The sequence below is a fragment of the Thermobia domestica genome, chromosome 17 (assembly GCF_964235325.1).
Source record: "Thermobia domestica chromosome 17, izTheDome1.hap1.1, whole genome shotgun sequence".
Lineage (NCBI taxonomy): Eukaryota > Metazoa > Arthropoda > Insecta > Zygentoma > Lepismatidae > Thermobia > Thermobia domestica.
In genome coordinates this window covers 19379766-19394269 of record NC_137470.1, presented here as the reverse complement: position 1 = coordinate 19394269, position 14504 = coordinate 19379766, and the positions used below count along the sequence as shown (strand labels likewise).

Sequence of the window (14504 nt, the reverse complement as noted above, 5' to 3'; positions counted from 1 at the left end):
AACTTCACAGCATCAAGTGGGTGAAGAAACAGCTTGAATTGTCAGTAAGAACGAATTCTGTGGACTTTGCCTCTGCTGAGAAATTAAGAATGTAGCACTCCATATTCGTTGTCGTGTGATTTACATGATGAGAAAAAGAAAGAAAGAAAGAAAGAAAAACAAACACGTTAGTCCGCTATCCAGTCGATCCGCATATGCAACCATGCCTCTCCCTACTGCATCGGTGAGTGATGCAAAGTCGCCCGCCGCGTCTACTCCTGAAGCTTTCACGAGCCCCATCGCGGTATCGTTGCTAGCTGCTCACGCACGGAACATGGGCTTGGCTGCCTGGCGACCGTGTTTTGACGGAAAGAAAGCATTGCGGCAGCTGCGCTCGTTCATCCACGAACCTTGCGTCGAGGGATCAAGCAGATACGCTCACCGTAGAACACGAAACGAACGAACGAAAAAGCGAATCATTTAGGGCTGCACCATGGAGGACGACATTAGGCTTGTGCACGAAGTGGAAAAGTATCCCTTTTTGTATGATACAAAAAGGAGTGACTACAAAGACCAAAAGAAGAAGGACGAAACATGGATACAGATTGGAGACGAACTCAACATATCAGGTATCGTAAACATTTTTCATCTCTCAAATACTATGATGATCATGCATTATCTTTCTCATTTGCAGTAAAACAACTACATTTCAGCAATAACACTCGCATCTCACTTTCATGTAATGCTGTTTCGTCCCCGAAATGTTAACTCACTCGTATTATAAAGTGCTGTTGACTCGTAATATGAATGAAGTAAACGAGTTCACATTCTTACATCAACCTTCAAATCATAAGCGTTACGCGATGCGCATTCTTACTTTTCCTTCACAACCGGCGCCTTGTAACACCATCCACGTCGAATGTCACGGATCAATCGCGTTGTATTTAGACCAAATGATCTCTATATCGTCAGAAAGTGGTTGAGAAGGGAGAAATGATGCTGGTACAGAGTAACTTGGCCTAGCAGTTTTCCGCGCATGAAAGAAAGCTCATTTCTTACAATTATGGATATAACTGTTTTCTGCGCCGGGAAAGCCAACACCTTACCACTAGGCTACGTTAAATTTGTTTCATGATTATCTTGTTTATATTTATTCTTTGCAAGTCAATGGCGTACGCTAGGAGGATTCAGAGTTTTAACCCCTCCTGAACAATATATTATACAAAAATAAACTGACTATATTAAAATATGCATACAAACACGTGAAATTATATGAATTTTGGAGATTGAGCTTCCCCTCCATTGACGAACTATTGTGTACGCCACTGTTGCAAGTTATATGATAAACAATGAAGAAATATTTACACAATCATTTCATGCTAAACGAGCTTCTAAGTTCATAAAGGGATAAGACATAGAAACGCTAGTATTTTTTTTTTCTTGTATGCCCATATATTCATCTTAAGTTATTAGTTTACAATGCCATCCAGAGTTCGATTAATTTTCCTAAATGTTTCAATAGGCGAACGAAGTAGAGTGTGCATGTGGTTCCCAAACTGTTTTCACCGACGACACACTTTGCTGTACGTTTACAACATCGCGACACACCAGTTTCATTTGTTTAAAATAATATAAAAATCAGTGGCGTACGAAAAATTTCACCATAAATGGACTAGATTTAGATTTCTGGGCTTTCGGGGTTTATGGTCATGTTAACCTGTGACGTATGAGGAATGACGTCCCTCGGCGATCACACTATCCGAGGAAAGGGAAGGATCTGTATGGGACCTGGGGCCTGTATGTTATATACCATCCCGGCATTTGCCTGGTGTGAATGAGGAAAACCCAGGGAAACCTCACTCAGTATGGGTGACCAGAAAAATTTGTTACACTTTTTCGACCGAGTGTTCCCACCGGGAATCAAACCCGGGGCCGCTCGCACCAAAGGCAAGAGCGTATAGTCTGTCTGATAATTGACTATAATTCATTCATTAAATTCTAAAATTTCGGGACACATCATGTGGGACTGCGCTACAACCAGTGTGTCGCGAGACACCGGTTCGGAACTACTGAAGTACACTTTCAAAATTAAAAAGTGAGTTAAAAAGAGAAAACATTATCTTTATTATTCTGTACATTTACATCACGGAAAAGATTAGAGCGTGCCTCAGTGAAAGAGTACTCACCTCTGGCGCGTGGGGTCCCTGGTTCGATCCCAGTTACCGCTAAATTAGATTTCGGGTGGACAGGCACTGTACATACATGGGTTTTCGCGTTCTTTCGTTTCATCCCACATTATTCATTCCACTGTTTCGCACATTAATCATTATCATTTTCAGTAGAATCGGAATATAATCCTGGGACATAGAACTAAGAAAAAAACTACTGCAAAACACATCTCCATTGGAAATTATTTTCGAACGACACTGTACAATGCAAGCGAAAAGAATTTTAAACCGTTTATACAGGAATGAATTTGAAGTATTTTTGTGTTATTCTTTAACAATATCTTACAATGAACACACAAATTGTTAACTGAATACATTGTTCATAGAAAAAATGTTTTATTAATTGTTATTCTGTTGGAAGTTTAAAATAACAGTATTTCTTGTAATTTACTAATATCATTTTGATAATTTAAGTGATGTCGATAATTTCATTATTTGCTGCTGATTGCAATTTACGTAAATGCATGCCTGTAAACCATGCTAACAGATATTAAAAGTAATCTTTATTACTCTAGAGTAATTATTTCAGTGGCGCATTCAGAGGGGATTCATGGTTTTAAACCTCTTTGAGTAGGATAATATAAAATATAAATATTTACTGTATCCATATAAAGAAAAATGAATGTAGCTATTTAGTCGCTAACTCCTAGACCAGTGGTTCCCAACCGATGTGTCGAGACACACTGGTGTGTCACGCAGTCCCCTAAGGTGTGTCGCGAAATTTTAGAATTTAGAAGTCATGAAGAATTTAATAATAATTAGTTAAAATCGAGACAGACTATACCAGTCAACACCTCCAGCCGTTGCAATAATGCTCAGTGCTATATAGAGTCATTATAAAAACTAGGGATGCGCACGAGACCAGTCGAGACAGGATTTTCCTGACAAAATTCGACTCGAGACACGGCTCTTCCAATAGAAAAATATACAATTTTCGAGTCGAAACATCACTTTTACAGCACATTTTCAAGACGAGACAGCCGCAAATCTTGTCTCGTGCGCATCCCTAATAAAAACTAACTGGTTTCACTATTATAATAGATATTATTATTATTATTATTATTATTATTATTATTATTATAAAAATATCAAACAAATATGTCCTGGACTTGAAGTAAAGTGTGTCGTAAATCAAAAAAGGTTGAGAACCACTGTCCTAGACCACCGCACTAATTTGGATGATTTTTGGTACATAAATGCACTCTGGCCTATCTAAGGATTTTAGCACATTTTCGGCAAGGAGGTGAAGGAGAAAGCACGGTGGCTCAGTGGTAAGGCGCTTAAATTTGGTGCATGGGGACCCTGGTTCGATCTCCGGCTAAGTAATTGTGTGGCGGACAACATCGTGTCCGTGGGTACTTCCGTTTCCTCTCGCATTATCATTCCACGAATTCTTTTATCATCGTTCACGTGCCTAAATCGTTGTCCTCCTTAACCTAAAGAGCATAACGTAGGGCATTGAACTGAATAAAAATTAATTTTATTTAAAGTGTGCGAAGAGGTGACGTAAAAATAATCGAAAACGACCTATATTAGGGTCGAATCCATGGGCTTCGGGGTCTCTGAGATGAATAGTGACAAACCCTCCCGACGCCGTCTAAGCTCAGTTTTATTCCCCAAAAAGCAAGGTCAAATACTTTTCATAAAAATATCTCTCAATGCAAATATCTATAATCTAATTTCAGCTAGTTAAGATACATACACAAAAACAACGACTGATCTGAAAAGTTGTGAAATTAATGGTTGAGAGCTGCCTCATTGCTAAGCGGTTAGCGTACACGCTTTTGACGTGTGATCCCTTCTTAAGTTTAGATCCACCTTTCATATAGCCTCACTGCTGAAAGAGTGCTAAACTCAAAATCAAATCAAATTAATTGCTTGTAACTTGCTTAATAAAACTTTAGAGCTTTATACTATCTTTATATACCTTTTACTAACTACAATCTGGCTAGCTGGGGGCTCCGCCCCCAGATCCCAACATTTGCCCGGCCTGCGGCTTCGCATATCTTATCTATCAGCCTTTGCATCAAGAATGAATTTCGTGCATTTGCTCTTTAATTACTTGTCCTGAATTTGGCCCAGCTGGGGACTTCGCCCCCTGACCCCCGTGTTTACTCGGCCTACAACCTCGCACGCATAAGCCCACAGTTCTACCAATTTCAGATGTCTTTTCCTATTTCAACTATCCAAAAATAAGATTTTGTATCCCAAGAAAGCGTCCATTTAATTAACAAGGAAATTTTTTCATTCCCCCTTTAGACCCTTTAGAAACTAAAAGTATTCACTTTTGGCAATTTTGCTATAAGTTAGTCCCGGAAGGCTACAATGATGCAAAATTTCGTCATTCTAATCTTGCCGCAAGTGCCTAAACATTTTGGTGTGTAGATGTTCCATACACATGACATGGAAAAGATTTTTTAGTTCCCCATAAAAACACTCTAAAGTTGCAAATTTTTACTTTTGGCGATTTACTTAGCTAACGCTAACAAAAACGCTAACGAATGAATTTCAACTTAGTATTCCAATACCAAGTACCTAAAAAATGAGATTATAGGTCCAAAGAAAGGTCCATTTAAATAACGTGGGGAATTTCTTTATCCCCCTTTAGACCCCTTGAAAATTAAAAATATTCATTTTTGACAAATTCCCTGTTGGTTAATCTTGAGAAGATACAATCATGCCAAATTTCAAGTTTCCTTGTCAACTGGAAGTACCCGTTTATTTTATGTCAGTTCATGTAGTTTTATATATAGTTAGGATAGGATTTTTGTACTAAGAGTTGTACGTAAGTACTGTATGTTGTGAGTCAATGGCACTGCTACCTGTATGCAGGGGTGGACTGGCTATGTAAAAAGGGCGCAGTCACATACTCTGGGAGAGCGCCGTCCATCCGAGGTTTTCGCTTGTATGGAATACCCCCTCCTAATAAAAGAAAGTACCGGGGGGTTCCCCCGGGAAATTAGTACACAAAAAACAACAAAAGATTAAGTAGCTATTGCAGTTAATCACGATTGAATTATACAAATTCAATATTTTCATAAACAAACAAGGTGACTTTGAGTACTAAATATATTAGGCCTATATAAATCTGCACACTTTTAACTGAGACTACAAAAATCACACCAGTTGTTTAAATTCTTCGGCTACATTTGTTAACAGCCTAATTATAACTGAAGATTTGAGTCAAGTTTGGGGCTTATGCTATTTTTCATACTTCTGTCCTTTTAAAGCTATGTTCATCATAACATTAACTTATTTTTCATCTATTTTTAAAACCGTTAATAAAAAGTATACATGAAACATTTACTACAAATTAACAAAAGTAAATTTAGAATTATATACCTACCTAGCGAAAAAAGAAATTCAAAAACAAAACTGGAAAATGAAAGTTAAGTCACTGCTTTATGCTTGAAGAAGCCTTCGCATCTCCTTGCTTTTCTCACACATTTTGTCAATAATAAGATTGTTGTCTATTTTAGTCAGAATGTCTCTTTCTGAGTTCATCAAGAACAATGATTCCAGATGTTCATCTGTAACTCTTGAACGGAGTCTTGTTTTTACGTAACGCCACTAGCGCCCCTAACGGCGGGAGTGGGAGGGAGAGACAAGTAAAACTGATCCAAAATGACCGAGATTAGAGTCAAATCAATATATTTCGAGGTCGCTGAGATCATTAATGGTACCACCAAAACCTAAAACAGAAAGGGCAAGGCCGTAGGCCGAGTAAGGACGGGATCTGGGGGCGGAGCAGTGGGGGTGGGAGGGTTGATATATAAAAATCATCCAAAATGACCGATATTAGTGTCAAATCTATAAATTTCAAGGTCCCTAAGATCATTATAATGACATTCCCAAAGCCAAAAACAGAAAGAGCGAGGCCGCAGGCTGAGCGAATACCGGGGTCTGGGGTGGAGCCCTAGCTGGCCAAAGGCTAGCGAATTTATAAGATAATTATGTAGCTTTGTTTTTTTTTTCTTTTTTTAAAATTGTGTTCAGAGAGGAAACTGTGCACCTTCCCGAGGCTAAGACGGGTCTTAGCCCCTCCCGAGGAGGGCGCAAAGGCACTGATGTGAGGAGGGCGCAGCGGCCATCGGACCGGTACTTGATTATGGCCAGTCCACCCCTGCCTGTGTGAGGGTTACTTCTTGGGGTCAATTTTATTGATAATAGTGATGTTGGGCCTGTTTGCAGGTATTATTATTATTATTATTATTATTATTATTATTATTATTATTATTATTATTATTATTATTATTATTATTATTATTATTATTATTCAGTACTGGCTTTAAATGAAGCGGCACCCCGTCCTGAGAGACAATTTTCCAGTTTTCCTTAGTCTTACCAGGCAAATACCAGGATACGTTTCTGGTCGACTTCCCTTCACATCCTTCCCGATGTTCGTTTTTCATTATGCATGCTTCAAGCGTAACTTGGTCCCGTAGGCTGTCTCAAAGCAAAGTATAAATATAATTTTAAAAGATCTTAATAATATTGTTGCATACTTATGTGTCTTATTAGATTTATCGAAATAATGGAATGGTACCTTAATATGAAGTTCGGTTTTCCTTCTACATACATATCATTATGGGATCGTGTCGAATACGTGATAGAAGCGGCATGCGTTTTGTCTTCAACCTTGCCGTACACTCGCTCAAGATTAATCGTAGCCAAGCTGTTTATGGTTCGCATCTGTTGCTCTTGAGTTTGTGTCCACATAGCCAGTGATTTGGTTCGTACATATTCTACACCAGACAAAATGACCGCGAACTCGAAAGTTTACCAAGGACACCACGCTCACGCGGTGAGTGCCCAACGCTTCGTTTTCACGTGTTCACTGGAAAATCGATCAGAGCTAGCGTTTTCAATACGTGGGTTGGGTAGATAAGCCCAAGTGGCGAGTGGCGTACGCAGAAATTTCATCGAAGGAAGGGTCAAGTGCTCAATCTCGTATTCTTTAGAACAAGTGTGATTTTTGAATATGAAGGTATCTTAAAAACCAAAACTCTCCTCGCATCCACTTAGTACATCAACGTAAATTAATACCAATATTATTAGTGTATATTTGTGTCAGAGTATATTATTATTATTATTATTATTATTATTATTATTGTAGAAATAAGTTTCGCAAATTGATGCCTATTCTCAATCGTTATGGAAAGATCACTGTTCATAAACGGAGGCACCGGTTATCAGTGGTAGAGCACATACCTCTGGTGCGTGGGGTCCCTGGTTCGATCCCAGCTCGCGTAAAGTAAACTTTGTGGTGGACAAACACCGTGTGCGTAGATTTTCTCGGGGTCCTCCCGTTTCCTCCCACTCTCTTCATTCCAGCATTTGATTCATTTCACATGATCACCGTTTCCTTTAACCTCGAAGGCATATTCGTGGGATGTAAAACTTAAAAGATTCGGTATTGTAATTTCGAAACACCAGATTCCCCGCCCGAATCCATGCAATTTCCCGTAGGAATGCATAATTTTCCGCCAACTAAAATAAATATTTCTTTTGGCCGGTGAAACATACAGCGACACCTGTGTGGTTTTCAAAAAAACAAAAACATCAGGGAGGTTGATTTCGTATCTATTTACGTTTCTGACAGAAAACTAAACATACGTGACAGAAACGGGATGAGTCTGTACATCGGCAGATTTATATTTCCATGGATGAAATTCTGTTGAACATTAACATGACATGTCCTAATTGACGCATTCAATGCCCAAGGGAATCAGTTCCCTTTTGGTTATCGGTCCCTTTCAGCAGTTAGGCTTTATGAGACGTGAAGCTACAGCTTAACGTGGGATCTGAACCACATGAGCTCAGGCCGGGAATTGAACCCGATCTTCCACCTTGAAGACGCGTACAAGCATATAGCAACAACGAAACTCCACTTTAGGTCATTTTGGACATATTTCACCGTAAGGATTTCTATCTGGATTTCCTTTAAGGGCTTAGAACATCCATGTGCAGATATTGTAGCCTAAAAACAGTGCAAACGTTACCATGTACTGTACTTAAGCGTACCGTCTAAACTTTGTATCGTTTTACTTTTGAGCACGAAAACAGAATGTTGTGATAAAATCGAATTTGAAATTTTAACTGATTTACACGTTTCATGGCCCATCGATACCGAAAAAGTGACTTTTCGGCTTCTGTCCGTCTATTCGTTCTGATGTACACTTGTCTAGAGGCCATAATGTTCAACGTATCTCAACCAAATTTTAAATTTAAGGTCTTTATACGATTCTCCAGGGAATGTTTCAAATTTTCTTCGTACTCCTAAAAATAAGGGTAGTTTATTTAAGAGTAAAAATTAAAAAGAAAACTACTCAAGAACGACTAGCGATGTTGTATATTTTAAAAATCATTTTTTAAAAAAAACTATCACGTGGTATGTCAATTTTATGGAGAAAATCGAAAAGGAATAATTTATTCTTGTTTTTTTTATGATATTCTCAAAAGCGACTCGTGAAATTCGTTGATAATTATATCATAAATAAATATTTAATTAATAACTTGACAATAAAACAGATAGAAACAAATAGGAGAGAAGAGGACACTTCTATCCAGCCCGGGTTCAGTTCTCGACAGGAGCTCATGTAGTTCGGATTCCACGTAAATCAGTAGGTCTACGTCTCATATAGCCTCGCTGCTGAACGGGATCAATGATTTGAAAGATAGGAGAAAATATTGGGAGTTAAAAGAGGAAGCTGAAGATCGAAAAACGTGGAAGAAACATTTCCAGGCCTAAATCTAAAATTGAAAAAAAAAATTCCTCGTTAGTCCCAGGACCTGCCGAAACGCACAATACTTAATAATAATAATAATAATAATAATAATAATAATAATAATAATAATAATAATAATAATAATAATAATAATGACATAACTTATTTGTCTTAAGAAAATATACGAGGGGTAGTTTATTCTTGGGGGTCAGTTTCTTTTGGGCGATTTTCTCAAAAACTACTTAGTTTTGTTCATATTGCATAAAAAATGATTCGTAATTACCTCTATAATGCCGTGTTAATTATTCCTAACGAAAAAATGACAAAGGATAGTTTACTCTTCAGGATGAGTTTCTTTTCAGACTACCTTCTTAAAAACGACTCAAACGATTTTGTTCATATTTCGTAAATGAATATTTCATTATAATTCCTATAACATTGCATAAATCCGGTAGGGTACGCAGGAATTGATTTCGGGGGGGGGGGGCGAAACTCAATATGAGGGTATTTGATATTAAAATTCCTAAAATTGCTCCTAAAATTGGGCTAAATTTACACAAAAGTCGAAATTTCGGGGGGTCCGGAGCCCCAGGACCTACACCCTGCGTACGTTCATGCATAACCACTTCCATGAAATCATCCGCAAGGAGTAGTTTACTCTTGGATTTTTTTTTTATTTTTTTATTTTTTTTTTTTACACAATTTTGTAAAGTGCCACTCATACGATTTTGTTGTTGCTTTATACACAGATATTTCATTAATAACCCTAACATATGACATAAGTTACTTTTATGCCAAAATCTAAGAGGGATAGTTTATTTTTGGGGATGAATTTTGAGTGATGTTTCCCAAAAACGCCTTATAACTTTGTTCGTATTTTAAGGAATTGGAGCGAGAAAATTTAGTGCAGTGACCCATATCTTTTATTTATATAACTTCGGTGATGGAACTTGAAGCTCTTGTGCTCTGAAAGCTCAAGTTGTCTCTATGTTTCTAAAAGCTGCAAAGAAAAAAAATCTCAAAATAGTTTTGTTTTTGTTTTTATTTTTGCAACTGCTGAATCTAATTTTAACAATTCATTCCCGGAGAACAAGACATTTTAACAGCCGGTTCGGGCAAACCGGCCGAATGACATAACTTGGTGTATATAAAGTAATCCTTGCTGATCAACCCCTACGCTGCCAGAAACTTGAAATTTGGATAGTGCGTGGGATTTGTGACTTAAGCTACCACTAAGCAAGAGTTTTTGGAAATTCTACATAGAAGAGTGGAATAATGCGGGTTGTATTCGTGTTTTCCTTCAGAAAATTTTGACCAGAAACTAAAATGAAGATGTAAAAGATTACACTGGGATACTATTTGATAAAGGATCTGCTCCGCTCATGTAATTACAGTTACCTCGGGAGAGGTTCGTTAATTTCAGGGTCATTTGCTAACCCCCCCCCCCCGAAAGTATGCCTGGAAGAAAGACTGGTTGTAATGTTTATGTTAAGATGTACGTATCTCCGGATCCCTTAAAGCTAAAGACGTGGTACTTCGAGTTTTTATTTATTTATTTATTTATTTATTTTTATTTTTGAATGTCTCGTGATTATGCATTGAGACGAGGGAAGACTATGATTATGAGATAAATAATAGTGGTGTAATGAACAAAAAGGAAGAAAACAACAAAATCACAAGAAAATTCACACATACGTTATTTGTGCTCCACAAAACCTACTTGGCAGCAGTTAGAATTGAACTACCGACCCCATGCTCCAGAATTGAACGCTCTTCCACTGAATTATTTCCAGACTCTACGTTTGACCATGATAGAAGAAAAAGGGGAAAAGGTAGTTCACTAAGATACGAGGCATGTTAATTTCGTGTGATACTTCTTTACTTTTTCGGACCCGGGTTCGATTCCCGGTGGGGGCACTCCGTCAAAAATGTAAAAGCTTTTGAGGCCAGCTATCCTGAGTAAAGTCTTCCAGATCTTTTCTCATTCACATCAGGCAAATGCTGGGATAGTACCTAACATACAGATCTCAGGTCGCTTCATTCCTTTTCCAATCCTTATTTTCCTTCCCTTTCCTCGGATAGTTTTATCACCGAGGGACGTCGTCCCTCTTACGTGACGGGCTAACATGGTCATAGTTGCCAAAAGCCCAGAAATCTAAGGATGCAGTATGTCGCCCTAATTATGCAACATTTACAGTGAATGTTTAATGAAGGAGGGATTAATGGGAATTGGAGATTTCAACATTGAAGGGTAGATGATTAATAAGATCAGGTATGCAGATGATACGGTTTTTATAGCCTAGATGATACGGTTTGTTATAGATAGAACCGAATAGGGACTACAAGAGATGGCTGGCAAAATAGTTAACACTGGGAAACTATATGGAGTGAAAATCAACATCGAAAAGTCATGAGAATATCCCGTACCCCTTAAGGGTCAGAGCAGAACAAAGAATCCTTGAAGAGCTAGATCATTTCAAATGTGTGGGAAGTATTTTGAGGGGAGACGCTTATTACACCAAAGAGATCAAGAATTGCCATAGCCAAAGAAGCATTCAACAAATAAAGATATCGCTTTACTAGCTGCTTCAATATTGGACTATGGAAGAAGTTGGTCAAGTGCTATATCTGGAGCATTGGACTGTATGGTTCAGAGACTTGGACATTATGGAAAGTTAGAGAACAAATATTTAGAAAACTTCGAAACGTGGTGTTGGAGGAAAATGGAGAAGATAAAATGGACAGAGACAGTAACAAGCGGAGATGTTTTAAAGCGGGTAGGGGATAAGTGGTACGCTTTTAGGAGGAAGACCAATTGGATTGGAAACATCTTGCGAAAAACTTGTCTTTTTCATACCGCCATAGAAGAGAAGATGGAAGGAAATCGAGGAATAGAAAGAAGAACAAAAGTGATGGATGATTTGAAAAAGAAGAAAATACTGGGAGTAAAAAAAAAATAGTGGAAGCTGAAAATCGAGAAACATGGAAGAAACATTTCCAGGCAGAAATCTAAAATTTAAAGAAGAAACTCATTAGTTCCAGATCCGGCCGAAAGGCAGAGTATTTATAATAATAATAATAATAATAATAATAATAATAATAATAATAATGATAATAATAATAATAATTTATATATTAATAGCGGTGTCTGTGAACAGAAAACTTCAGATCCAAATTGAAAGTGACTATGTTTGTGACTCTTAATCTCTTGAACCACCCGACCGATCTCGATCAAGATTTTGACGAAGATGCAGTTGTGGCCAGGGAGTGTTTTTACCTATTCACTTTGACGGTAGAACTTAGGGGAGGGGAGGAGGGGGAATTATAAAAATAAATAAAACTTCATAACTCTTGAGCTAAACGACCAATATCGATCAAAAATTCAACACAGATGACGTTCGTGCCTGGAATGGATTTTACCATTTCACTTTGACGGATTAACGTGGGGGTTGGAGAGGAGGGGGAGATGTACAAAAATCAATAAATATAAAAATAAAAGTGGCTATGTTCGTGAGTTAACAACTCTTGAACCACCCAATCGATCTCAATCTCATTTTCAACGTAGGTGAAGTTCGAACCTGGGAAGTTCTTTATTATTTCATTTCGATGGTAGAACTTAGGGGAGGGAAGATGAGGAGGGTAAATATATGAAAGGAAGAAAACTTAATAACTCTTGAACCACCTGACCGATCTCGATCAAACTTTCAACATAGATAAGATTCGGACCCGGGATGTTTTCACCATTTTACTTTCACGGCACAATGTAGGGAAGGAGAAGGGGGACACATATGTAAATAATAATAATAATAATAATAATAATAATAATAATAATAATAATAATAATAATAATAAAGGTGACTGTCTTTGTGACTTCATCACGCTTTAACCACTGAACCGATCTTAATCAAATTATCAACATAGATTAGGTTCGGACCTGGGGTGGTATTTATCATATCCCTTTGACGGTAGAAGTTAGGGAGGAGGAGAGGAGGGGAGAGATATATAAAAATAAATAAAAACTTTATAACTTTTGAACCACCTGACCGATCTCGAGCAAATTTTCAACATAGATGACGCTCGAGACTGAAAAGTTTTTTTTTTTTTTAATATTTTCACTTTGACGGTAGAACCGAAAGGAGGGGGAGGGGAAGGGGAGATTAATATATAAAAATAAATAGAACTTAACTCTTGAACCACCCAACCCGATCTCGATAAATATTCAACATATATGATATTCGGGCCTTGGATAATTTTAATCATGCCATCCCCCGCAACATGGGGAGGGGAGAGGGATATATAAAAATCACCGACAGTGACCAATATCAAGGAGCGCTTTAGTAATAGTAAAAACGGAACATATTACTATTTTTCCTTAATTTAAATCAGCGAAATCGGGTTGCGTTTTAGATTCGAGGACGTCTTAAATTCGAGTAATTATCGAGAAATTCTTAATTAAAGATATTAATAACGTGTTATTAAAACTACTTTGCTCGCCATAAATATTTTAAATTTTGTATCATATTCAATCGTTCAGACAACAATAGTGTCCTGCGCTTGCGCAGGACGTGCGAGTTTGATAATAATAATAATAATAATAATAATAATAATAATAATAATAATAATAATAATAATAATAATAATAATAATAATCGTCTTTTATCACACAAATGTAAATAAAAGAAAAAAGAAAGGTAAAATGTATCGCCTTGTTCTGTCCGGGTCAAAAAGAAAAAAGAAGAAAAAAGTTGTGGGGCAAGGGCACTCAGTCCTGAAAAAGGAAACAAGATAGAAGTTATGTAAAAGAAGATGACAGATACACGGAAAGAAGGGTGTCTTCCCACTTGCAACAGTCCTATTAGCGACAGGAACTATTAACTGTCCTACGAGCGACCGATTGGATCTATTAACTGCCGTATGAGTCACCGATTCGTTCATACTAAGATAATGGAAGAAGATAAAGTTCTCTCTTCTTTAACTTGTTTTATGCTAGTGTGATTTAGAACCTAACAAAATGTACTATGAAAAATTTCGCTCTACCTGAATTTAATACGTGAGAATGCTCTCATTATATTAACAATCTTTTATACGATTTTCTTAATATTATATTTTTGAATTAATTTATATGAATACATTGACTCTATCAAGGGGAAAACTAAGTAAATATTTAGAGTAGCTCCGCCTTTGTCTATGATTCTAATATAATTAAAAATTTCACGTTAAAATGATACGGAGCATAAGTTTAGATTGAATATGTTAATGGCATAAGAAAGAAATCAGAAAGATGTATTTTCTAGGGAGGGGCATCTCCATGGTTGCTGTACCATGTCTGGTATATCTGGTATTTAATATACGTGGGTTGCTATATTACGTATACATTTTTGTGAGACAGGGGGGCGACCCCTACCTTCCCATCGGTGCCCATGGCAAAAAGGTGTTCACCATTTGAGGATATCAAAGAAATCTAAAAACACGGTGTATTCGAAGAAATTACTACACAAGTTACAAATCGCTCGCAGGACTTAACAAGTCGTCTAGTTATAAGGGATTATTTCAGATTGCTTCACGGCAA

At 37.3% G+C, this 14504-nt stretch overlaps 1 protein-coding gene across 1 annotated transcript in view; it reads left to right on the top strand.

Annotated features, from left to right (window-relative positions):
• Positions 1-310: 310 nt before the first annotated feature.
• The window catches only part of LOC145674599 (uncharacterized), a 36471-nt gene continuing 22277 nt past the window's right edge, over positions 311-14504 (top strand). Inside the window, exon 1 of the mRNA XM_081744816.1 lies at positions 311-608. Coding sequence (XP_081600942.1) covers positions 473-608 — 136 coding nt within the window. The 5' untranslated portion in view covers positions 311-472. The remainder of the gene's footprint in view (positions 609-14504) is intronic.